Source organism: Filicampus tigris, chromosome 2 (assembly GCF_054856515.1).
Source record: "Filicampus tigris isolate MCC_2025a chromosome 2, RoL_Ftig_1.0, whole genome shotgun sequence".
NCBI lineage: Eukaryota > Metazoa > Chordata > Actinopteri > Syngnathiformes > Syngnathidae > Filicampus > Filicampus tigris.
This window is the reverse complement of record NC_141218.1, coordinates 76,111-99,188: the sequence shown is the minus strand read 5'-3', so window position 1 is coordinate 99,188 and position 23,078 is coordinate 76,111. Positions and strand designations below refer to the sequence as shown.

The 23,078-nt window shown below is 51.5% G+C and overlaps 3 protein-coding genes across 8 annotated transcripts; 2 read left to right on the top strand and 1 right to left on the bottom strand.

Moving 5' to 3' along the window:
* The first annotated feature begins 1,516 nt into the window (after positions 1–1,516).
* Positions 1,517–11,485, top strand: LOC147150663 (urea transporter 1). 4 transcript variants are annotated; one of them, XR_015082244.1, is made up of 10 exons: positions 1,521–1,736; positions 2,988–3,177; positions 3,540–3,668; positions 3,907–4,096; positions 4,697–4,844; positions 6,081–6,215; positions 6,322–6,371; positions 6,525–6,755; positions 10,091–10,216; positions 10,919–11,485. XR_015082244.1 is itself a non-coding variant. In XM_086015484.1 (9 exons), the coding sequence occupies exons 1-8, from the start codon at positions 1,574–1,576 to the stop codon at positions 6,705–6,707; spliced, it is 1,188 nt and encodes a 395-aa protein (XP_085871610.1). In that variant the 5' UTR covers positions 1,521–1,573; the 3' UTR covers positions 6,708–6,755; positions 10,091–10,393. The 4 variants fall into 4 exon arrangements, 3 of the variants coding, with proteins under 3 accessions (XP_085871628.1, XP_085871610.1, XP_085871620.1); XM_086015484.1 differs by lacking the exon at positions 10,919–11,485 and having other exon boundaries at positions 10,091–10,393; XM_086015494.1 differs by lacking the exons at positions 10,091–10,216; positions 10,919–11,485 and adding an exon at positions 6,953–7,158.
* Positions 6,869–18,603, bottom strand: LOC147150662 (protein O-GlcNAcase). 2 transcript variants are annotated; one of them, XM_086015433.1, is made up of 17 exons: positions 18,294–18,603; positions 16,101–16,152; positions 14,399–14,496; positions 14,200–14,330; positions 13,946–14,117; positions 13,777–13,875; positions 12,850–13,119; positions 12,613–12,699; positions 12,067–12,539; positions 11,745–11,919; positions 11,251–11,307; positions 11,094–11,179; positions 10,900–11,004; positions 10,123–10,214; positions 9,862–10,045; positions 8,812–8,971; positions 6,869–8,742 (listed from the first exon to the last, which is right to left on the bottom strand). In XM_086015433.1, exons 1-17 carry the CDS (start codon positions 18,331–18,333, stop codon positions 8,606–8,608), a joined length of 2,418 nt encoding a protein of 805 aa, XP_085871559.1. In that variant the 5' UTR covers positions 18,334–18,603; the 3' UTR covers positions 6,869–8,605. The 2 variants fall into 2 exon arrangements, with proteins under 2 accessions (XP_085871559.1, XP_085871568.1); XM_086015442.1 differs by having other exon boundaries at positions 12,085–12,539.
* Positions 17,919–23,041, top strand: LOC147150661 (E3 ubiquitin-protein ligase TRIM39-like). Of its 2 annotated transcripts, none has more exons than XM_086015465.1 (7): positions 17,919–18,753; positions 19,252–19,584; positions 20,739–20,972; positions 21,047–21,197; positions 21,325–21,351; positions 21,415–21,560; positions 21,625–23,041. In XM_086015465.1, exons 2-7 carry the CDS (start codon positions 19,255–19,257, stop codon positions 22,045–22,047), a joined length of 1,311 nt encoding a protein of 436 aa, XP_085871591.1. In that variant the 5' UTR covers positions 17,919–18,753; positions 19,252–19,254; the 3' UTR covers positions 22,048–23,041. The 2 variants fall into 2 exon arrangements, with proteins under 2 accessions (XP_085871591.1, XP_085871582.1); XM_086015456.1 differs by having other exon boundaries at positions 17,919–19,135.
* Positions 23,042–23,078: the final 37 nt, after the last annotated feature.

Below are 23,078 nucleotides of genomic sequence, written 5' to 3'. Positions count from 1 at the left end.
ATGAAGGCCACAGGTGCGCATCGCTGACAGGAGAACAAGAGAGACACAAACATCTTATTTTGTGGCCGAGAAGTCATCGGCGAGTGTCATAGGTGCGCCTGCGCCTGCGCCTGCGTGTGTGTGTGCGTGTGCGGGTGTGTGCGTTGGCTCAAACGAGCAAGGCCCTTGCCTCTGCCACCATGGCAACAGGGCCTTTCAGTGCGAGGGAGTGAAGTGAAAGCCAGGATAACAAATGGAGGACAAGGAAGGAGGAAGCCGCTCGGGTTCTTTACGATGTTGAGTCCATTTTGAACATTGAATGGAGAGCAGAGGGGAAGTCTCCGTTCCAGCAAAGAAAGCAAGCCGAGGTGGGCCCTCCCGTGTTTTGTTTTATTTTTTCATCCCGCGCATCATGTCGTGTCACTTCCATTCCTCTTCCTCACCCTTGGCCTTTAAAACGAGTCAGCGTCCATTCATCAACCCCTCTGTTATCGACTTGTTCTCGCTTGTCACGCTCCTCCCGAGCCCTGAGTGTGTACCATACCCGCGCGCACGCTAAACACATTATGATGAGAACATAGGCACTAATTCACACACACACAAATCCCTGTTCAAGGCTGAGCTCGCTCATTGTCATGCCATCGATCACTGCGTGCGTGCGTGCGTGCGTGCGTCCGTGCGTGCGTGCGTGCGTGCGTCAGCATATTTGAATCCATCAGGAAAAAAAAAAAATCACTAAGTCCCAGTTGCGCCTCCAGACGACCTTTTCTGGAAGCACATTCCACAATGTTTGTCTTTTTATTGCCTTTCGGCTTTAGTGCGGTCCGTTGGGTCAACCCAACTTCCTCCCAACTTCTCCACCCTAAGCAATTAGCCCGCTGTGGGAGGTTTTTGGAATCCTACGCCCCGCCCACGGCACTTTCCGGCGACACGGCATTCCTGCTTACAATTAGCAGGTTGGTCGATGTCGGTGAAGCGGAGCTTTTCCCTCCGACGGGCACTCCAGTAAACGACACGATGCCTTCCGGATGTTTGCTTGTTTACAATTCCAAAGTCATTTTGCTTATGTAAACATTCCGCAGCTCTCGGCGACTTCGAGCGTTCAAATGTGGCCGAGAATCAACTTTGGACCAGCTCGTTGGCTTCGCGGCCGTCCGCTTCCCGAAGCTTCAGCAAGACGCGGACGCGGTGTCAGATGTCCATTGCCTGGCAAAGCGAGTCAAGCGAGGCGTCGTCCTCGGCCGACATATTTCACCTTTGGAATCAACATTGCATGCTCATTGCTTTGCAAATGAAGTCAAGAGACAAACATTGGTGCAGGTGCTGCCATAAAAAAAGGTGGATGAGTAGCCTAAATAAGCAATCGGTGACGAGCGGATTGTGACATGCGCGGCCTCATCTTCCTCCTGACGGGCTTGAACTTTGCTCCTCCTGGGCTCATCCCAAAGCGGAGTCAACGCGTTACCCGGTCTACCGGTTTATAAGTCATCGGCTGCCGGCGAACGGCAGAGGGGACTGAGTGAAGGGGGGCGGCGGGGGCTCGGAGGCTGAAAGTGTTGAGGCGCAAAGGACAACACTTCCAACTTCTCCCACCATGTGGACGGACGGCAAAGCGGACGCGCAGGACGCCGGCAGGAAAGGAGCCAGCGGCACCGGCCGCGGCACCGGCCGCGGCACCGGCCGCGGCACCGGCCGCTTCGCCGGCCGTCTGATGGCGCTGACTGGGGACATGGGCTACTTGGACAAGTACGTGCAAGGTAAGGAAACTCAGCAACTGCTCTGGATTGTTGCACGTGCTTGCTTGGTCTACTTGTGTACTTTGCTCATCTCATCATTGTCATCTTCAGGTCTTTATAAAGTGGGGAAAAAACTGCCATGTTTAAGGTGAAAAACGTGCTACCAATTTGACACAACACAGACGAGAGCGTTAAAAACCCCGAATGACAAAAAAAAAAAAAAACACCAACTACCCTAAAATCATGAGCGACGGGGTAACGCTCTAATGTGCCCCGGTCCGCGTGCCGGCTGTCAAGTCGGGCTTCGTTGAAAGAAAAATCCTCCTCCTTGCCGTTCTCCGTGTGACATGCACACACTCGGGGTGGACGACAAGGCGCTCGGTCAGACTATCCGAAGGTACGATGTATTTAAGATGTAGGCGCGACCCGCGCGTCGCCGTTGTGCCGGACAACCGCCGTTAAAACCGAGGCGCTCCAGTTCTTACACAGTGCCGGACTGCGTCAGGCAGGTTTTGGCCATCGTTTGAGTTCGCATTCTAGTAAAAAAAAAAAGAATACAAACAAAAAAAAGAAGGAAGGTGCTATCCGGAGTTATTTTTGGACAAATTGTATAAACGTCTCCGTTCTTTATTTTCATGAACGTTTTGCTATGAGTTACAATAGTAAGGGCTATTTTGAACGAATAAATGAAATTGTCACGAGAGCTTTATTTGGGAGGACCCCAACAAAGTACAGGAATGCCGCAGTTACTCAAAGCACGCTACCGAACCCCGACCGACGGGCTCATCTCGTGATGCTTTTCGTTAGAAAGAAAAAAAACACAAACACAAAGCTGCATTTGAGGGCCAAGCGTGGAAAAGCCAAATATTGACTCTTAGCATTTGTGTGTTGACTCACTGTTTTAACTGCGGTTTCACTTGTTGGCTCAATGTTGGCATTCGACCAGTCCTTCTCAAATGGGAGCGGCGGTGCCAAGCCTGGGGTGGGAGTGGTGGGGCGGGGGGGGGTGCGGTGGGGGGGGGGGGTCATGGTGGGAGGAGCGTTTAATTCTTTGGGAATGATGTTTCTGTCTGCCACAGGACCTGAGATATGAATCCTTTTGTAAGTGTTGAATTTCGGGGAGAACCTCAGGTTTGCGACAGCAAGAAATCTGGAGAAGCAAGCAACACATCTTTTTTTTGCTTGGTTTTTGTAGCCAACCAAATACGACTTGACCAAGATCCCGTCAAACGTCCGGTGCGGCTTTCTGTCACGGTTGACATGTTTTCGCAGACAAGTGGTATGCGCTGCAGCTGGCCGTGTGGGCCCTGCGAGGGGTGACGCGGGTGATTCTAGCCAACAACCCGCTGAGCGGCGCTGTCATGCTGCTCGCGCTCTACTGGGCCTCCCCCTGGCAAGGCCTGCTGGGAACAGTGGGCCTGCTGACCTCCACGCTCTGCGCGCTCATCTTGGGACAAGACAGGTTGAAGCCACAAGCGCTAACACACGCGAGCGAGCGTTTTTGAAGGACCTTCCAGAGGTGGGGGAAAGTGACGTAGTGTGGGTGCAAGTCCAGAGGAAATGGACGCGTGCGCACGCTCAGAATACGAGCAGGACCGATAGCGTCAAGCCTTATTTGAATAGATGGTCGAACTGAATGTCGGCGACAGACACGGTGTTCTCCTGCCTGGGTTGTAATGCGGAAGCGGCAGCGAGACGGGGCGGCGCGCACTCGGGTCCTTGGAAATTCCACCTGACTCGAGTCTCCCACCTCTGGGATGGTCGGAAGTAAGCCTTGATTCGGTGACAGTTTTGGTCATTAAATCTTGCTGTGTGCGTGCGTAGTGCAGAGGTGCGGGGAGGACTCCACGGCTTCAACGGAATGTTGCTTTCCCTGCTGATGGGCGCATTCAACAGCGCCGGGGACTGGTACTGGTGGCTGCTGCTGCCCGTTTGTTTGGGCTCGGCTACAAGGTGGGACACACACGCGCGCGCGCGCGCCTCAACGCTACGTTTAAAAACAAACTTGACACCCGAATCCGAATTTGACACCCTAGTTTCAAACATTTGTTTTTTGTGTTGCTGTTTTCGGGGGACTGAGCGGGGTCCTTGAATGTTGTTCTCGAAATGACTCGCTTTAAAAGAGCTGACGTTGAATCGGCCCTATGGATCGTAACGCTTCCTTTATCTTTATTTTCCTTTTCCGCTTTAGTGTCTTCTTCTTCAGCGGTCTCTCGCCAGTGCTGGACCGCTGGGACCTGCCGGTTTCGGTCTTTCCTTTCAACATTGTCATCGTCCTCTACTTCCTGTGCACCGGCCCAAGCAACCCCTACTTCCCGCACCGTCCGGCCGTACCGCCCAGCTCCGTTCCGCCCAACGTCACGGCGCTCAGTGCGATTGAGGTATCATTTATCAGGGTTTGACCTCTGAGTTGGCTTGCTCGGACCAGCCGATCAGAGGAGCGGAAAACGCTAACATTATTGGCGAGCTAGCCGGGCCTTGGAGACCGCGTTGTAAATCGGGCCGGTTAAAGAAAGTCCCGTTGCTTTCGGAGTTCTGACTTCCATGGGCCGGCGTTACTAGTTGACGTAGCGCAGCAACATGTACAGGTTGAAATGCGATTGGATGGATGAAAAAAAAAAAAAAAAAAAAAAAGCTCACACACGCGCACGTGTAATTGGTGTCCTAAAATAGTGTCTGTTCCTCCCATTTTCCCATTTAGCATCTCTTTCGCATTCACGTCTGCTTTTTCACTTGCTTCCTGTAGTTCCTCAATTCCCTTGTGAGGAATTCAAAGCGTCACAATGTCCCTTCTCATATTCGTCCCCCCTTCTTCGTCACTTTATCACCACCTGCTGTCTTATCGCCCCCCCCCCCCCCCCCCTCTTTGCAGCTTAGAGGTTTTGTACTGTTACGGGCTCCCCAATGTGAAATAATCGCCTCCTTCCCTTCCCAGTCTTTTCCCTAGCGAGGCCCTCTAAATATACTCTCTGCCGCCACAGGTGTTGCAAGGTATCCCCCTCGGCGTGGGGCAGATCTTCGCCTGTGGCTCCCTGGGTCCCTCGCTGCTCATCCTGGCCGGACTCTGCCTTTACTCTCCCCTGCAGGCTGTCCACGCTCTGCTGGGCTCTGCAGTTGGGACGCTGGCCGGTGAGTGTCAGCTGCCAAAATAGAGTCCGAGTCCGAGTCAAAGCCAACTGGAGCGAACGCTTGTGGAGTGGGCTCTTGGCATCCTGCGCTTGGATTTTCTTCAATTGGGGCTTTCGTCGCAGCTTTCGAGCCGGTTTCTCGGACACCCACGTCGCTCACAGGCCACGCCCCTCCTTTTAAAGCCTTACGTACACACTCAAAAGTCGCTGATACAGTAGAAAATGAGGCTGGCGACTCCAAAAAAATGCCTACGCCTCACATGGACGCGCTATTGCGTTTAACAACACAAAATACATTTCTATCCGAAGACTCAGGTCATTGCCGGCCACTGGTCGAGCGACTAAGAGAATGCAAAAAAAGTGGAATGTCTCACTCTGCTGCGTCAACATGTCCACCTGTGGATTTGGTCTCCCTTGGACGCGTGTCAGAGGGCAGACGTGGATCTGCGGGGCCACGAGAGACATCATTCCGGATGTCCTTATTTTTCTTGCACGATCAAATACGTCGCTGAAATGCTCACATAGACACTAGTGAGATGTCTCACTGTTGACTTTTCCCCCCTTTCTCCCCCGCTGATACATGCTACGGAAATGCTCTCTTACACTCCTGAAATGCTCTCACACACTACAGCCCCCCCCCGCCCCAATAAACAAACTACTGAAATGTCGCACTACCTATTTTTCCCCCTCAAATACTGTACACTGCTGCAATGCTCTCATTGACACCACCGAAATGCTTTCGTACAAGCGCTGAAATTGCTTTCACGCATACCTACTAATGAAATACACTCGTACACACAAGTGAAATGCCCTCACGCATGATTGAAATGATTATGGAGAATGGAGTCAAATTTCAACTGACGTATGAAAGCATTTCAGTAGCGTACACAGAGTGGGAAAAAAAGCAGCGGTGAATTTCCCGGAAAAGAAAAATCCAGTTGTAATGTGTGAAATGGTGCCACCGGGTGGCTCGTTTTAGTACTGGCAATCGTGCGCGTGCAAGCGAGTTGTAACCGTGAGCGCGCTTGTGTTGGCGCAGGCTTAGTACTGGCAATCGTGCGCGTGCAAGCGAGTTGTAACCGTGAGCGCGCTTGTGTTGGCGCAGGCTTAGTACTGGCAATCGTGCGCGTGCAAGCGAGTTGTAACCGTGAGCGCGCTTGTGTTGGCGCAGGCTTAGTACTGGCAATCGTGCGCGTGCAAGCGAGTTGTAACCGTGAGCGCGCTTGTGTTGGCGCAGGCTTATCCGTGGCGGTGCGCCACGAGTGCCTCTACACGGGTCTGTCCGGCTTCAATGGAGCTCTGGGCTGCATGGCTGTGGGAGGACTTTTCTTCACCTTCACTTGGAGGACTCACCTGTTGGCCATCGCTGGCGGTGAGACGCAACACACAAGCAATATCGTTCTAGGGCCAAGGGCTGGAATTTGCCAGAGGTGACAAAAGTTGCCCCGAGGCCTTCATGTGCGCTGTGTCCTCCTCAGCGTTCCTCTCCGCTTTCGTCGACATCGCTTTGAGCAATCTGCTGGGAGCTGTAAGTAGAAGACCCTCTCACACTACACTACAAAAAAAAACTCTGTCACCCACATCTTTGCGCGCGCCAGTAAAGATGTTCTGTTTGCCGTTTCCGGCACATGACATGAAAGCGATGGATGACGAGAGCCGCCCTGGCGTCTGCGCTCTTTAGATGGGCCTGCCGGCGTGCAGTTGGGCATCCACGCTGAGCGCGACGCTGCTGCTGCTGCTGCCGGGCACTTTGTCGGCCTACCGAATCCCCCTGGCTCGGGTCGAGGCCCCCGAGCGGAACCTGCGCTCCCGCAGCCGCTGGCGAGCCGGCAGCGCTGCGGAAAGAGACAGCGCCGACGTCTAGCTAGCTAGCGCCGGACATCGGTCCGGGCCCGAGGATGACAGCTCGCAGGTGACAACTGAAGGCGACTTTTATTACTGTGTGCACAAGCGGAGGAATAACTGTGAGTTCTTTTGCCACAATGTTAGCATTGTGGGTGATTTTCAAAATCTCTCCCAACATGATTCCCTGAACGCACCACTCTTTATTGAATTGCTTCGATGACTATGTTCGTGAGATTTTCTGCCACGGTGCTTTCTACTTTATAGGTTTTGAATCAACATGCTTTCAGATGACTTCATTCCCAGCAGTGTCATAAGAAACATACAAAAGTGCTTTTCAGTCTGTAATTGATTGATTGGTCCAGCGTGAATTGTAAAAAAAACAAAAAAACAACAACAAACACAGAAAAAAAAACACACAAAACAACAACAGCAAACAAAAGCAAAGTATCAATACAAAATACTTGCACAAACGTTTGGTCTCTTGAATGAAGGAACATTCTTTAGTGTGTACTTTGCGTCCAGGGGTGACGTGTGAGTGCTGTTGTGCTTCTTGTCGCGTCTTTTTGCTTCTTTGATGATCTTCTTATCGTTACTTCACGAGAAAGGCAGAAAGAACGGCGGCTCATTTGGCTTGCGATGAAATGTCAAGGTTGAATCCACAAAAGCCCACGTCAACACGCGCACTCACACACACACGCACACACACACACGCACACGCACGCCCACACACACGCCCACACACACACACACACGCACACACACACATATACGTATGAGCATATACGTATACAGTATATTAGGGGTGTGCGTATCTCCAGTAAAAGACGACGCATATCTGCAGACACGGGGTGCCATACGATTCAAGGACGGTTCAACACGCGGACCGATTCGATTGCGGTTCAATTCAGTGGGATTACGATTTGATTCGGTCTGGTGCAGCTCAATTTGAGAGGAGATGATGCAAAGACTTTCTTGTCCTTTTACAAGTGTACATATACAGGGTGACTGAAAAAAATGGCAACTTTTTAACCATCCAATAAAACCAAGAGTGGTGGAAGAAAAACATTTTATTCTGAGTAATCGAAACTTTAAAAGGTGCCATTTAAGAAGCAATGACGGAATGATTCTTTTTTTTTTTTTCAAAATGACGTCCTGTAGCCAGCCGTCATCCTCCTATACGAATGCATTCAAAACCTGTGTTTTGTTGGGTCACCCTGTACATGACTGAACTTGTCAGAAGTGGAAATGTGGCATTTCTTCCAAAGACGTACAGTATCCCTCCAATAAAAAGTTTCATCCGTACCTCGATATATTTGGAAATGGAATCATCACATTTGATGCATTGGCATCTTTTAAGTCAAAAACAGTTTTCCGATTCAAATCCCACTTTGTTACACCCCTAATACTGTATATGCATGTGAGCGTTTCTGACGTACACTAGTCTATACGCACATGCACATGCACTAGCATTTGAAGTGTGTTTTCTCCTACAACTACGTCAACGCTTTTTTTTTTGGAAATGAGTAGCCACAAACTGTTCATGCATGCCAACACCCATCTAAACTAAGCACGTGACAACTTCTCCAGGTGCTAGCAGACAACGTCCTATATGGGACGCAGGAACCATTTGCCAGTTGGGGTGGAATTCCAGCAATTTTCAATCCCGATTAGTCTGAACACACTCGTCCCACCTTCACCTGACTCCCTTGAGACTTCAGCTAAAGATGGAAACATTCTGCAGCGTTTGTTTTTGGCACATCCGTTTCACTGCCAAATGACTGCAGCCTTTTGCAAATGTGTATGTTCGGCAGCGCCTCTTGTGTATTCGCGCCGTTCGTGCAAATATGCCCCGTGGCTGTGCTGGCGAGTGTGTTTGAAGGTGACTTTTTGGGCGCGTGCGTGTCAGTGACGATGTCCTCAAAGCAACCTGGCCATCACCACCCCCTCTCTGCTCCTGGCTTCCCCCCTGAGGATCTCCAGGAAGCCCAGTTTAGTCAAGAACTCCAGCCTCTGGCGGTCCGTCGGCTGAACCTCGCAGAACACACCCTGAGAGCCTGCACAAATGCGCCCCGGTTAGCGGGAGCATTTGACAGATGCGGAACACGACGCCCGGTCGTCCTCACCGTTGGCCTTCAGCGCCACCAGGAGGGTGACGAGCAGGGTGCGGCTGACGCTGACGTCCACCAGCTCGGGCAGGGTGTCAAGACGCAGCTGGGAGGGGAAGTGATAGAGCAGCGAGTCGGGATACTCTCCCTGGTCCTCCTCCATTAGCTTGATTAAGCCCTGCGCGAAGAAAACAAGTGGCCGCTTATTCGCTCCGCTGACCGTTGATTCTGTCACGTGCAACCAGCAAACACTTTTCTTGCTTCAATTGAAATGATATCGTCCGCGACCATTTGAAATTGAGGATAAAGACGACGTCTGCGACTGCTGTTAAAGTGTCTGTCGACAGGTGTCGGGCTCCACTTCCTTGCCTTAAAACACTGGAGTCTTTGGTCGCTTTCGCGGTGTGATTTGAGTCATTGTCCACCTGCACCGCGGAGCGCCGTCCAACCGGTTGTCAAGCGTTTGGCTGAGTAGGAGCAGAAAATATTGCCCCAAACGCTTCAGAATTCACCCCGCCGCCTTTGTCAGCACTCCTATTTTCATTCAATGCAAGGGAGCCATTTCCACTGGCAGCCACACGCGCCCACCGCCACGCTTCACTGGTGAGGCGCGACTGTAAAAGTGAGGCAGAATCGGCAGCGTTCCACAGGTACGTTTATCGCCTCTCTCGGATTTTGAATTTTACGTTCCCAAAAATGAAAAAACATCAAACCAATAACATGTGGCGCTACCGTAACACTCCATGACCAAGAAGTCACGCTACCGATGTAGCAACCGTGGCTAACTTGTTTACAGTGCTAATGCTAGCGTTGTATTGCTCGCGCTGCTGTTTTATCGACGCTTGACGGATTGAGTCCGAATCGACACTTGAAAAAGACACCTCTTTTGACGCACAGCGCGGGTAGTGAGGATGAAGCCGAGTCCCGCGTTGATGTCAGAGGCTTTGATGTGTGTGCGGTCGGGTTCAGCGATCTGCCCAAGTCTGGCCTACTTGTGTTCTATTTTTGCCTGCATTCAGCATTCAGCATTCGGCATCCAAACTCCTCGCCGCCCACGCGAATACGCACCTGTGCGTTTGAGTGCCCCCCTTTGGGTAGGTACTTGTCCCTCATGGCCGGCAACCAGCTGGCTTGACACCTCTTGGCAAAAGAGCGCACGTCCAGGATGCCCAAAATGCAGCCGCACACGCCCAGCTCATCCTCCAAGATGAAGCTGTACTCGGGGCACAGGGCCAGGCACGGTCCCAGGCACCTGCGCGCAAAACCACTCTTGTGACTCTTCCTGGCGTCTGTGCAGGGCATCGGGGAGATTCTCATCTTTGGACACACCTGTCTCCTACAATATCCGGATGAGACGCAGAGGAATCTTGGCCACACTGAGTCCTCAGGTGAAGCTGACGCACCATCCGGTACAACTCCACCTGTAAGAGACCAAACCGTGATGTTTGTGTACAATGAGTGTGAATTGTCCTAAGAGGAAGTCAATTCAGCATGTCAAAACTAGGGCCCGACCGATTAATCGGACGCCGTTTGCTCTTTTATAATTGGCAAAATCGGCCGTTGTAAGCGTCAAGGGAGCGAATAAAAGTTCAACGTGATGTACGTTTGAATAATCACTTCTCAGAATTTTCTTCGGACAAATCAGCTTTAAAAAAAGTCAAAACCTTTGATCAGCTACCGAAATCTGCAAGGTATTGATTTTTAAAAAAAAAAAAAGGAAATATCCCTACCATATACTGTACTGTTGTACAGTACAGCAACCCACCCCCAAATATTTGCAACGGATTTTAGTATGCAAAACAAATGTGACTTTACGACGCTGTGACTGATTTCAAATTGTAGAATGGGAATGTCACCGCCCGTCCGCACCAGTCCGACAGCCAAACAAAATGCATTTGATACTTACCAAAAGCAAACCAAAGTAGGTCACTGATCTTCCCAAACTCTTTTTCAAAGGTCTTAGAGCCTTGAGTTAGGCCAGAAATCAAAGTGAATTGGCATTTTAATAGGTGGTGGTGGTGGGGCTCCGCCTATTCAAATCCTGCACCGAAGACATGGTCAGGCCCCAAGCGGGCTCTCCCAAAGCAGCAGCACGAGTTACCCTACCTTGTCCTTACTGTGGTAGGGCCTGATGTTGTAGCGGCGCGAGGTGGGGAAGAGAGGCGGAGGGTGAGTGAAGAGTTCGCTGCTGCTGCCGACCGGGAGAAGCATCTGCGCTCATGCACGAGATGCGCGACACGTGAGCCCGGCGAGCCAGCGACCAACTCCAGTCCTTTCACGCGAGGGAGCGGACGACCCACCTGCACTTCCCCGGATACGCCGCCTTTGAACGCCCACGGCTCCGACTCCTCCCCCAGCAGCTCCGTTCCTGTGGTCTTCCCGCACACTATCTCAAATCAACAGCAATTTTTGGTCGGACAAGGCCAATCATAAGAATCGAAAGACCCGATTACTCACAGTGGAAGCAATTCCTCCAGGAGGCCAAGGTGGCGCTGTCATTCAGGACGCGGCCGTCTGAGTGACAGAAGAGAAATGTGTGTGAGAGCAGCTATGATTATGACTATAATTGCCATTATTATTATCACCACGGTGAACCTGAGCTTACTGCGAGGCTCTATGTTCCAGACCAAGCCACATTAGGTCAAAACGGAGGGACGAAATAAAAACAAAACAACCCCCCCCCCAAAAAAAAAAAAAACGTCCAGCGGTGCCTCGACATACAAGTGACCCGACTTGCGAGTCTTTCGAAAACCACGACTACGGACTGTTTCTCGCTTTGGCCTGTGAGTGAAAAACAAGAACTGCGTGGTAGCTGATCAGGCTTCAAGACTGGAACAAATGAATTGAATTTGCGTTCATTTGGATCGGGAAAGATGAGTTTTGAGTTACAAGCAACCAATTCAACTTGCATCTCAAGGCACCGTTGCGTTCTTATCCTGTACGTTCCTCACCCAGCCAGCATACGAAGGCCTTGGCCACAAGTGCCATGTTCCTCAGGTCCCACACATAAGGGTACAGGTCATACAGCACAGCCCGGTTGGCCCCGCCCACCACGCTACAGTGCAGCTGCGCGATGTTTTCGCACAGAGACAGGAAGCCGGAGGCCCGGTGCCGCCATTCGTCCGCCTGTGGGCACACACCACCATCACGCACTGGATCCCAACAGAAGACTGGAGATCAGGGCTGTTCAAAGTATGGCGCACATCGAGATGTTCCCAATGGGCCTTACAGCCTTTGTTTTTCCCCAATACGGCCCCCCCGAGACACCCCTACCGTGGAAGGTTTTCGGACCTCGCGAGGTGAGCTCTTCTTGCCGTTGGCGCCGACCAGGTGGCAGTTGCTTTTGAGCCAGGTCAGATCCTGGAGAAGTTTCTGGGCCGACGGGCCATGCTCGTGAGGCAGATAGTGGAGGCCCACCAGCAGCCGCACTTGGGCCTCACTCAGTTGGCCCTTGCCGCCGCAGGGGCCTCGACCCTGGCCCTTGGGTCCACGGCCTCCCCCGGAAGGAGCCGCGGGTCCGGATGCCGGAACCTGGCGGCTGGCCTGACCGGGCTGCCGCTTCTCGCCCTCTCGGACCTCGCTCTCCCCTTTGCGCTTGGTGGGTGAGGGAGGGGGGGAGCTCGAGTTGAGGGGGAAGACGGGAAGTTTGGCCACCACGGAGGTCCCTCGAAAGGTGGCGGTGCACTCGGATCTGTCTGGGGTTTTGTATCGAGCGCAGCGCTGGTCTGCTCGTGCGCTCTGCCGACCTGAGAACAAATTCGTGTGTAGAAATGTTTCGGCGATTGGACAGTTTCACGAGAAGAACTGTAGGATATTGACCTGCTGGTAGAGGTTGGTTGAGTTCTTCCATCCAGTCGTGCAATGCAGCAGACAACGCCGTGTCTGGGCAATAATCCGGCTCCTCGTCTAAGGGATAAAAACCACGGCGTCATTATACTTTGTTGACAGAATCGTCCCCCACTTTCTACTCGGCCCAGCTGCCGAACGGCGCGACTAAACATTTGGGAACTGGACTACAGGATGTACTATTTTCGCCCGGTATCCGAGCAACGTCACCTTTTCTCTGGCGGCTTCCGGCTCTGTACCAGCTTGCCAGCGTGTGCAGCGGGATGTAGTTGGCCTCAAACTCGCAGTTGGGATTGAGGAGAAGGCCCCTGAGGTGGCCCCTCAGCCAAGGCTCGCGGCCCTTGAAAGGACCCAGGAAGAGCCGGCGCGAGTCGTAGTCGTTGGCGTGCAGGTTGTCCCAGATGAGCGGCGGGCGCCGAAGGACCGACTCCACCTCGGCCAGGCGGTCCACGGACAGTTCCCGAGAGATGACCTTGTTACCTGTCAGCCACGGGCGGGAAGCTCGAGTACAGGGTGAGCTTACGTTTTCAAAAATGTCCCAGGAATCTCAGTATACAGTCAGTTGCGCTTCAAGAATTGTGTCAAACTAAGGAAGGAAGAAACACGGACTTGAAGGGCTGTTTTGTTCATGTGCCCAGTAAATGCTTAAAAGGACTTAAGAGGACAAGTAGTCACACTTGGTTGCAGAGGTGGGCATTCATTCCGTCAGACGGAGGGACCGGTCTGTCAGTCCGTCACTGTCGGATGCCCGTTTGGCCGACGATTGCCAAATGACGGGACGGCACCTTTTAGAAATGACGGACCGACCAATGACAGAAGTGGGTCTCCATCCTTCAGTGTAATCGTCATTAACCGCGTCCGTCGCTGGCGGATGGCCCTTTTTCTGGGGGGACCGACCGACGGACCGACAGACTTATGACGGACTAACCGATGCACGGACTGACGGGATGACGACCGACGGTTGCAATTTAGTCGCCAAAAACGACCGACTGACGAATGCCGGGCCGGCAAAGTTTCGTAAAGTGCCCGCCTCTGCTTGGTTGGGACCCTGAGGTCCAGAGGTGCTTAAGGTCCCCGCTAGCCAGAGTTACTTTTCAATCACCCTGCAAGAAAGTGTCAAGAAAAACAAGGCCTCACCTGTCCATATAACCGTGATGTCGGGAAGCAAGTCCTCGCCAACAGTCTGCAGATAAGGAGACTTCTGCACGCTGGGGGAACACAGAGAGCCGCAGTACTCTGAAAGGGGGAGAAGGAGTGCATTTGACTCCACGAGCGAGGCTTGGCGGGAGTTGCGCACGATGCCCACCTGTGGGGCAGAAGAGGAAGACGGGCGGCTCCCCCAAGAAGCGATACATCTCGTTGGTTACGGTGACCTGAGCGTGTGCGAACGAAGAGAAGGCCTCGCTGTCGGCCTGGCACAAGGAGTGGTCGATGTCGTCAAACAGGATGGCGAAGGCCCGGCAGCCGAGGTCGGACACCTGCGCGCATCCGCCGCACCGCGGAGGCTTGAGGGCAGTCGGGAAGCGCGGGAAGCCTTGACGAGTCTCAAGCGTTACCCACCTGTCTCAGCTTGCGTTTCAGGAGAGTCAGGTCACAGGGGGACGAGAAGACGATGTCCTGGCCGGGGGAGAGGGCGTAGACGAACCGCAGGCCTCTGGATTGGGCCTCCGTGATGAGAGTGCGCAATTGCCCTGCGAGGAGAGCATTTGAACTCCGAGGAGAGGAAGCTCGACTGGCTCGGCGGATGGGGCGGCCTTACCTTCCTCCTCTGGCGAATAGACTTCTCTCCACAGCAGTCTGTGCTTCAGGTCATCCTTTGGGCCATACAGGTAAGTGTTCAGACCCCAGCTCTGCATCCTAGCGCAGAGAAAGCGAGGGAATGTTGCCAGAAAGCGTTCACCCGCGACTGGGAAGTCATTAGCCGGCTTTACGGGGAGGCCTCTTTGTCATTCGGATGGAAAGCGTTCCCGACAAAGACGTGCGCTCACCCGTTTACCTGTTTAGCACAGTAGTTTGCTCGAACACTTTTATTAAAGCGACATCTCGACAAAAACAGCTTAGCGCTTCCTTGCAACAGGTCGAGCTCTGGCGAGACGCTGCCATTTAAAAGTGCGTGCGTGTATGACGACGTCACTACACACGGATTCAGAACGCATACTCTCAACGCACTCCTAATGATCAAGTCTGAATAAAAAGCATCAAATTGCTGAGCTTAATTTAATGCCGTTGATTGATCCCATTTTACTTTGTCTCATGCACTGATTTGCTCGCTAACAGCCAATCGGAGCGACCGTCAACTGCCACTGACGGCCGACAACATGTTCCGTACTGCCGTCGATGGCCCATTCGTTCAAATCATAGATTGAAAAATCACTTCAGTCTTGGCAATTGGAAATGTTTTGCGTTTCACTCGGGTTTCTTCCTGCTTCTACTGCGAATGCTGTTGGCCAAGATTGGTATACGCGTGTGCATTTTATTTCACGAGAGCACGACTGCGGATGGTTTGACGAACCACGGCTGCTCAGCCATGTTGGGTTCCTGCAAAGAAAGTGCGAAAGTCATTTTGATTGGCGATGATTGCCAGAATCAAACATTCTTTACTAAAGTCAGACTCTTTTTGCTCTGTTTGCATTCGGTTTCGTCCTATGTCTTTGTTTCTGTAAACGAACAGCTGCTAGAAATGATTTGCGGCAGAGCATTAAGGCATCCAAGTGGACTTACTGCCTCCACGTGAAAATGGCCGAAAAGTCCCAGGCCTGAAAATGTTACCCTAGTTGTGGGATGGCCAGAGAGTGCTCAGGGGTGGCCAACTCCAACCCCCCCCCACCCCCCTCCACCCCACCGCGTCGCTCCGCCACCGAACGTTGGCAAATCAGACATCTGTTTTGTCTGCAGTATTGCCATCTGTCTTTCCACTCTGATATAATATCTGTGTCAGGTGGCAGCCGCAGCGCTGTATTGATCTTGGGGCTAATTGACCGGAAATGACTTCCTGAATTATGAATAGCGTGTATGATACCATTACATGGAAAACCTTCATTAAAAACACATACATTCAACTTGTTTGATTCCATGGTGGGCGGATGCCACTTCCTGAACAGACGCTACGTGTTGTGCGCCCAAGCACCATCTCATCTTCGCTCGGTCCCCGCCGTGCCAAACTTACGCAACCCGGAATACCGCCTCCGTTTGAGCCTAAAGAATTGGATCTATAAATAACCGCAGAGCCCACACTCGGCGCTCGGCTGCCGCTACGCCAACGCGGTGACGGAAGTCTTTCCAAGCTTGTGTCCACACACCAGTGGAGACTAAACACACATTCATGGCTTTACGAAACTGTAGCAACAGACATGATTATACACACATACACACACGCACACACGCGCACACACACACACACACGCGCACACACACACGCGCGCGCCCCCCCCCCACCCACACACACGGTGGTGCACACTTACCACTGGAAGAGAAATCTCCTCTGGTCCATAGACCATGGTCTCCCATAGAAACCTATAGAGGCAAGAGAAAAGATTTTTCAAAACAGTATATATTAGGGATGTTCGATATCACCTTTTTTCAGACCTATACCAGTACAAGGATTCGCTCTTTGAGTACTCACTGGTACTAATACCTCTAGTTATTCTGATATACACATTTTCATCGAATTTTATTTCTGAAGCAGACGATTTGCCGACGTGTCAAACTGCTGCAGTATATCGCCAACAACTCCCGAGGAGGACTTACTCAATGTCAGATTTTTTTTTTGCCCTAACTATCGGTGGCTGGTATTGGCAGCCCTAACGAGTACCCAATACCTTCAATTTTTGAGCACCATCGACGTGAAATGCCATCAAACGGAAATCCCCGCGAGGACGGCCGTCAACATAAATTGTCATCATCTACGTTTTTTAAAAACATTTTTCAAAAGGGAACGGGCAGAGAAAAGTCTCGGCCAACCCTCGTTTGATCATTAAGCGGGGAAAGTTTTAAAAAAACAAAAACAGAAAAACACCTACCACAGATGGCAGCATTGAAAAAACATGACGGAGATTATTTCAATGTAGAAGTACAGGGGGTGATGTGATGTACATACTGTACATACAGAGCTGTGCATTTTACAAAAAAATTGCAAAAAAACACCCTTCCGCCATCCCTTTATCCGCCATTTTGTCCGGCCGGACCAAACAGTAATCACCTATCGGCCAGTGAGCCTTTCATTTCAAACCGGGGTTCCGTTTCGACTGCCAACTTCGACAAACTACCGCTACCGCACGATGCACACAGACACGTGCACACACTACTAAATACTACTACTAAAAAATAGCTTGCAAATAGTTGATCAAGTTTGGCAAATGTCAAATTGTTACACGGGCAAATACATTGTTTTGCAATCAAAAGCACATTTTCAGCGTTGACGTCGGTATTTTATACAAGAAAAAGACCGCTCCCGCGTTTGGGGCGTGACTCAAGCAAAAACTATTAGCATAAAAAGTCACAGCTGCGCATAGAATATAATGTCTCTTCTCAAAAAGCCTGTTTTCGCTCGATAGGTTTTCTTTTTGAAAATGGCTGGCATTGAAATTGAAAGAGTTCAAATAAGATCGGTATGGGCCCGATACAATACCTGGTATCGGTGCTCGTCCATCCCTAGTATACGTGCATGATGTAAGGTGCCTTTTTGTGTTTGTTTTGATCCCTGGACGTCATGTCGAGTCTCATTTATGCACGGCATCATTTCAGACCGCCATAGTTTTCAGCTGTGCTGTTATTCACTGTAACGAGCAATTCCTCTTAAATATGGTCAGAGTCAAGGAGCTCACGCATCCTCTCATCCCGTGTTTAGCAGAGACAGAATTGCTCTCTGCTATACGCTCTCCATCGCGTCTGCTATTTTTAGAAATGGGAGCAGCTCCGGTGTTTCTCTCCTCGCTTTGTGATGTCCGAATATGTATTTGAGTGAACGCGCAATGATGACCAGCGCAAATCACAATCCTGCGCTGCTATTTTGTACCTTTTGGTGCGGAAGTTCCTTTCTTGCTGGCCCGCGGCCAGTGTTGTGTGTGCAACGTGCATGTGGTGCGCAGACCTATTTACCGGCAGTACAGGAAACCACAAAGGAGTCTTGCTAGTATTTACTGCACGCAAAAGTCGAACGAACAGTTTGCGTTGATAGAGATCAGCGCGTATGCATTTGTGCGCCTCCATCATGCTCGAGAGCTTTTTCCATTCTTCTGTCATTTTGCAACTGGGGGGGGCGGGGGGGGGGCGGTGGAAGCCACCTCACAATCAATACTAAGCCTTATTATCTTTACACACCAGGATCGTCGTTACTCTCACCTCAATTCATTTGCAACATCACTATCCCTCTTTCTATCACATCCATGCATGGCTACCGGTGGCTTTTTTTTTTTTTGGTCTGAGCTTGCAGCCGTAGGAGCAGACTGCACGAGACTGTCCACATATCACTGGTGGGATGTTCGTCCCATTTCTTGGTGCATGGCTGCATGCATGCGGAGTCAAGGGAGCCACACACCAAATGTAGGTCAAAAGGATGGAGATGGAGAAGGGGGCGGGGCGCGGGGGCGAGAAGGAGAAGAAAGAAGTCAATCTGCTCCATGTGAAGGATGCTGAAGGCAACCGCGCTTACTTACCTTCCACCACCCCGCAAAGAAAGTGCTGCTTCTCCTCCATCCTGCCTCCCTTCCCGCGTCCAAGGCAACCAGGGAAGCCGTCTTTGCGCCTAGTTCATGCTTGAACGCCTCATGCTTCTTCTTCTTCTTCCTCCTCCTCCTCCTTCATCCTCTCCTCACTGCCGCCGCGCTCACCGCTGGATCTCGGCGATGCGTTCAGGCGCACAGCAAAAGCTCGTTCTTTCTACGACTCCCCTTCCCCTTGCTTTTTGTCCGTTTCCAAGGTGGCTTTTTGGGGTGGGATTAAAACGTGCCTGTTGTTGAATTGATACCCGTCAGAATAGAAATTGTGCAAGAAATCCTGACGTATTCGCTCCTCCCCTCCGCTGGGCGCGGCTTGACTGACAAGTGGGAAAGTGCAGGACTTTGTAAGTGTTTGCTTACATTGCCCTACGGGGATATTCTCCTTTCGGACGTCAAGGTAGGACCAACCGTGTAAAACGTCATTTTCATTTGTCCTACTTTCGAGTAAGTCCAAATACGCGCCTACGAATTCCGATAGGCAGGTGAAATGCAACTCTAGAGAGCAGGCGTTCACACTTGACGCCCATGTCAGCATGCTGGACTTTGGACAGCTTTGGGCGGCTTTGAGTGTTAGTTAGTGATAAGGAAGTTGTGTTTTGTAGCTCAGCGGATGCATGTAGTTTGAGCGTCTTTGAATTAGACAGCTTTGCTCTTTTGTAAGCCCACCCAATTAGCATCCGAGGGCCCCCAAAGGCAATTCAAGGGCAGCAGAGCTATTTTTGCATCTCAGATGTTGTCACCCTGTTAGGAAGGCCTACCTCTGTTCACTTCCCTCACTGGTTAAGTATTCGTTTGACATTTATGTTCATATTTGACATTTATTCACTAGTCTGCTTTTGTACATTTGCAGTAAAGTGGTTTCATTTGTCCTTGCGTGCGGTTGATATTCGTCAAGGTCATGGCCTCCCCGGGTACTCTGTTGTCGGAGGCGCTGCTCCGGTGCGGCATCTGCCTGGATGTGTTCCGCGAGCCGGTGTCCATTCCCTGCGGTCACAGCTTCTGCCTCGGCTGCATCACATCCCGCTGGGACCGCAGCGCCGCCTCCAGCTGCCCCAGATGCCACGCGCTCTTCGCCACCCGGCCGGAGCTCCGCGAGAACGCTTTCGCCAGGCAAATGTCGGAAGGCGTCCGAGCCAGAAGGAAGCGGACGGACTCGGAGGTTCAGGAGATGATCCGGGACAGACGCCGCAAGGCGGAGGAGATCAAACGCTGCGTGGAGCTCAGCAAAGTGAGTTGGCCTCACACACGATACAGTGTGCCACCAGACGGCACCAGAAAAACCCTGCTAATCGGAAAGGAGTAATTACCAACGGCGTCTGGACGTCTCCTCATCTTTTCCCCCCCGAGTGCCAGACGCCCCCTAATAAAATCCCCCCAATCACTCGAAAAGAGCCATTTCTTCTATGTACCTGTGTGTAATAGGCTCCCCCGATTTGCCGATTTGATATGAACGAATCGAGATTGAAATCTGGAACAGCAGCGGGCATCGTAACTGTGAGATACGGGCACAGATCACGTATCTGCTTTTGGTCCTCAGCTCAGTGCTAAGAACATCAGTACTAAAGACTTGCGTATAAGGCAACTAAGCGCTTATTTTGACAGTCTGGTGCAGCCACGCCGGCCGGAAACAGGAAATGCAACAATGCCAGACAATAACTTCTTTCTTCTTTCATTATATACATTTTATATTATATCACTTTGTAGCATTAGACATTAAAATTCATGTTGGCCTTTTTTTAAAAATTTTATTTGTATTTTTTTGACAACCCCCCCCCCGGTCCTGTTACCTTGACACGTGTACAAAGTGAAAAATGTTAGTGTTTTTCTTGCTGGACCCTTGAACAATCCTCTCTCTCCCTGAATTTTGGATCACAAAATTGCGTGTCATTGACGGGAAATTACAGTAATACGCTGTTTGAAGTGTTTTATGTCGCCAGTTTAAGCAGTATAGAAAATGTCATTCTTTTAGTTTTACATTTACAGGGGAAAACAACCCAAACACATGTTCTTTTGTCACGAATATGTTTCCAGCAGCCCCTTTAGTTGAAACACGGCATTCTGACGAATATTGCGGAATATGAGTCAAGCAACAAAATCCGCCGCTTTTTCACCTGTTTTCTGAAGCCCAGCCGCGATCGGCCGTCGGCTGAGCCCCGAGCGGTTGCCATGTCATTTTCCGTCGACAGAAGTGACAAAGCGGCCGCCCCCAGAGATGGCTAAAAACGAGCGGATTAACTCTCATTCCACAAAGGCAATCTCTATCAGACTGCTGCTTGTTTCAACTGGTGTGTTTGCGCGGAGCATATTCTTGAAAAAAAAAGTGCTTTGCCTTGACTTCCCCTTTGAATAGTGGCCAAGTACAACTTTCAACGATGTCTCCAGGAAAGGGCCGAGTCGGAAGTAGACCGCGGCGCCGAGATCTTCGCTGCTCTGTCCCGGGCCCTGGAGAGAGGCTGGTCCGAGCTGCGGGCGGGCGTCCGGCGGCAGCAGGCGGCGACGGAGCAGGCGGCCCGGCGGCTCACGGCGCAGCTGGAGCTGGAGCTGGGCGAGCTGGAGACGAGGAGGAGGGAGACGGAGCGGCTGCCGCGCACCGACGACCGCCTCCTTCTCCCGCAGGTGGGCGGCCAGCCCGGCCGCAAGTGCTTCACTTTTGGAGTTGTTTTTCATACGCCTGGACCCGTGCGCGGCAGAGGTCGGCGGCGGCGGCGGCGTTGTCTTCGGCATCCGAGTCCTCTTGTGACGTCGTCGTCCACTCAGACCCGTGCGTGGGGATGGCGAGGAGAGCTTTGGCCCACGTTGAACAACAACTCGGCTCTTTTTTAAAAACGCTTTCCAGTCAAGGCGAGGCGGATTGCACGTCTTTCACAGCAACTTCCAAACACTCGGCCGCTTGCTGTCTTTCCATTTCCCCCCAAAAAGTCCTCATCATTTTCTTTTTTTTTCTTTTTTTGTTTGGAATATCTTGCAGAGCACGACACAATGTTGCAGTATGCGGGTAAGCGGACGACGTGACCCAAGCCATGCTCATGATCCTATCAGTCATCGTGCTCCTCCGTAGCCGATGTCTATCTGGACCCCGGGACAGCCAACCCGTGGCTCGTTCTGTCTGAGGACGGCAGACGGGTTCGGGACGGCGACGCGGAGCGGGACCTGCCGGACCTGCCTGAGCGCTTTGACACCGTTCCCTGCGTGCTGGCCACCGAGGTAACGCGAGACGCAACGGGAGGAGCGTCCGGGACGGAAGGAGACCATCCGTTCTTTTATGCAGGGTTTCACCACCGGGAGGCACTATTGGGAGGTGGAGGTGGGGGACAAGACGTCGTGGGACCTGGGCGTGGCCCAGGCGTCCGTCAACCGCAAGGGCTTGGTGACGCTGAGCCCGCAAGACGGATACTGGGCCGTGTGTCTGAGACGGGCGACGGAGTACCGGGCCTGTGCGGCGCAAGCACAGCTTTTGCACCTCCCCCGGAGGCCGAAGGTCATCGGGCTGTTTTTGGACGTGGCGGACGGGACGGTGTCCTTCTATGACGCCGAGGCCAAGTCGCACATCTATTCCTTTACACGCGTTCACTTCACCGAAGCCGTTTTTCCACTTTTCAACCCGGATGTGAGTGACAACGGAAGGAACGGCTCGCCGCTCATCATCCGGCCTGCGGATGCAAGCATCAGTTTAGACAACGTCACAATATGATTGAACTTACACGCGCACACACGCACACAGCAAAAACGTTTTGGCGATTCACATTTTGGATTGAAAGGCCACTATTACAAAATTCTTCCATATCAACAATTCAAATATCTCGCCCTTTATTAGTCATTTTAAGGAAAGTGTCAATAATGTCTTCGAAATGGGATCGGCCACAGAATGGACACAGAGCGTCTTGAACGATTCTAAAAAGTTGCCAAGTATGAAAAATAAAGCTTCAAAATGGCGAAAAATCTGGTGCTTCGCTCCGCTGTTGAGCACCGAAGACCCTGAAACTCACCTAGCATCTTGTTTATGCCTTCGCAATACTGCGTTTGAGAATATACAACCGCTTAAAACCTGTAACTGACTCCACTCTAAATACGGTTGGCTTAAAAATGACAGTTTGGGCTCAAAAATGGACAGATCCGTCACAACTGTATGGGTAAACAACCCCAAAAGTAGTTGTAGCTAGTTTTGTACAAAACAACCCCCAAAAGGGTGCTGTTTTTGTACAAAATGGTGCTGTTTTGTACAAAACCACGCAAGGAAGATGGGTCAAATTCACCCAATCAGTGGGTCGGCCCATTTGTGAGCCCAAATTGCGTCATTTCTAACCCAACCGTCTTTAGAGTGTCAAATATATCCGACTGGGTCGTTGCGGGCGTTGTCCACACCGCGAGAACGAGGCGCTCCACAGCGGCCACGCCAACGCCAAGCCGCAGTCCCTACTTTGACGAAATACAAAAGTGATCCATTTGCTGTCCTAAAGGACCACAGAAATCAGAGAATGATTTACTGTTGAGAGGTTGAAACCGGACAATTTGGACAGCTACGATGGCTCTAAAGAATGACCGGATTATTGAAATAATTGTCGAATCATTTGATAACCGATTAGTTGTCGATTAAATGATTCATGTTGACGCCTCTCCTCCCAATCTTTTTCCATCCTTATGCTTCCAATCCTCACTGCCAGAAAAATAAAGCAACAATATCACGACATGCTGTGTGATTTTTGTAACGCAGTCCTTTTCTTT

What these genes read in the sequence shown, in the direction of transcription:
- LOC147150663 (XM_086015484.1), top strand. Translation starts at nt 1,574, where the DNA reads ATGTGGACGGACGGCAAAGCGGACGCGCAGGACGCCGGCAGGAAAGGA. An exon ending in TGCAGTTGGGACGCTGGCCG is followed by an intron (nt 4,845 to 6,080) that starts GTGAGTGTCAGC and finishes GTGTTGGCGCAG; the next exon opens with GCTTATCCGTGGCGGTGCGC. An exon ending in TGAGCAATCTGCTGGGAGCT is followed by an intron (nt 6,372 to 6,524) that starts GTAAGTAGAAGA and finishes TGCGCTCTTTAG; the next exon opens with ATGGGCCTGCCGGCGTGCAG.
- LOC147150662 (XM_086015433.1), bottom strand. Translation starts at nt 18,333, where the DNA reads ATGGAGGAGAAGCAGCACTTTCTTTGCGGGGTGGTGGAAG. An exon ending in AGGAGATTTCTCTTCCAGTG is followed by an intron (nt 14,497 to 16,100) that starts GTAAGTGTGCAC and finishes TCTCTGCGCTAG; the next exon opens with GATGCAGAGCTGGGGTCTGA. An exon ending in CCGGATATTGTAGGAGACAG is followed by an intron (nt 10,046 to 10,122) that starts GTGTGTCCAAAG and finishes TTTTGCGCGCAG; the next exon opens with GTGCCTGGGACCGTGCCTGG.
- LOC147150661 (XM_086015465.1), top strand. Translation starts at nt 19,255, where the DNA reads ATGGCCTCCCCGGGTACTCTGTTGTCGGAGGCGCTGCTCCGGTGCGGC. An exon ending in ACCGCCTCCTTCTCCCGCAG is followed by an intron (nt 20,973 to 21,046) that starts GTGGGCGGCCAG and finishes CGTGCGCGGCAG; the next exon opens with AGGTCGGCGGCGGCGGCGGC. An exon ending in AAAAACGCTTTCCAGTCAAG is followed by an intron (nt 21,198 to 21,324) that starts GCGAGGCGGATT and finishes AATATCTTGCAG; the next exon opens with AGCACGACACAATGTTGCAG.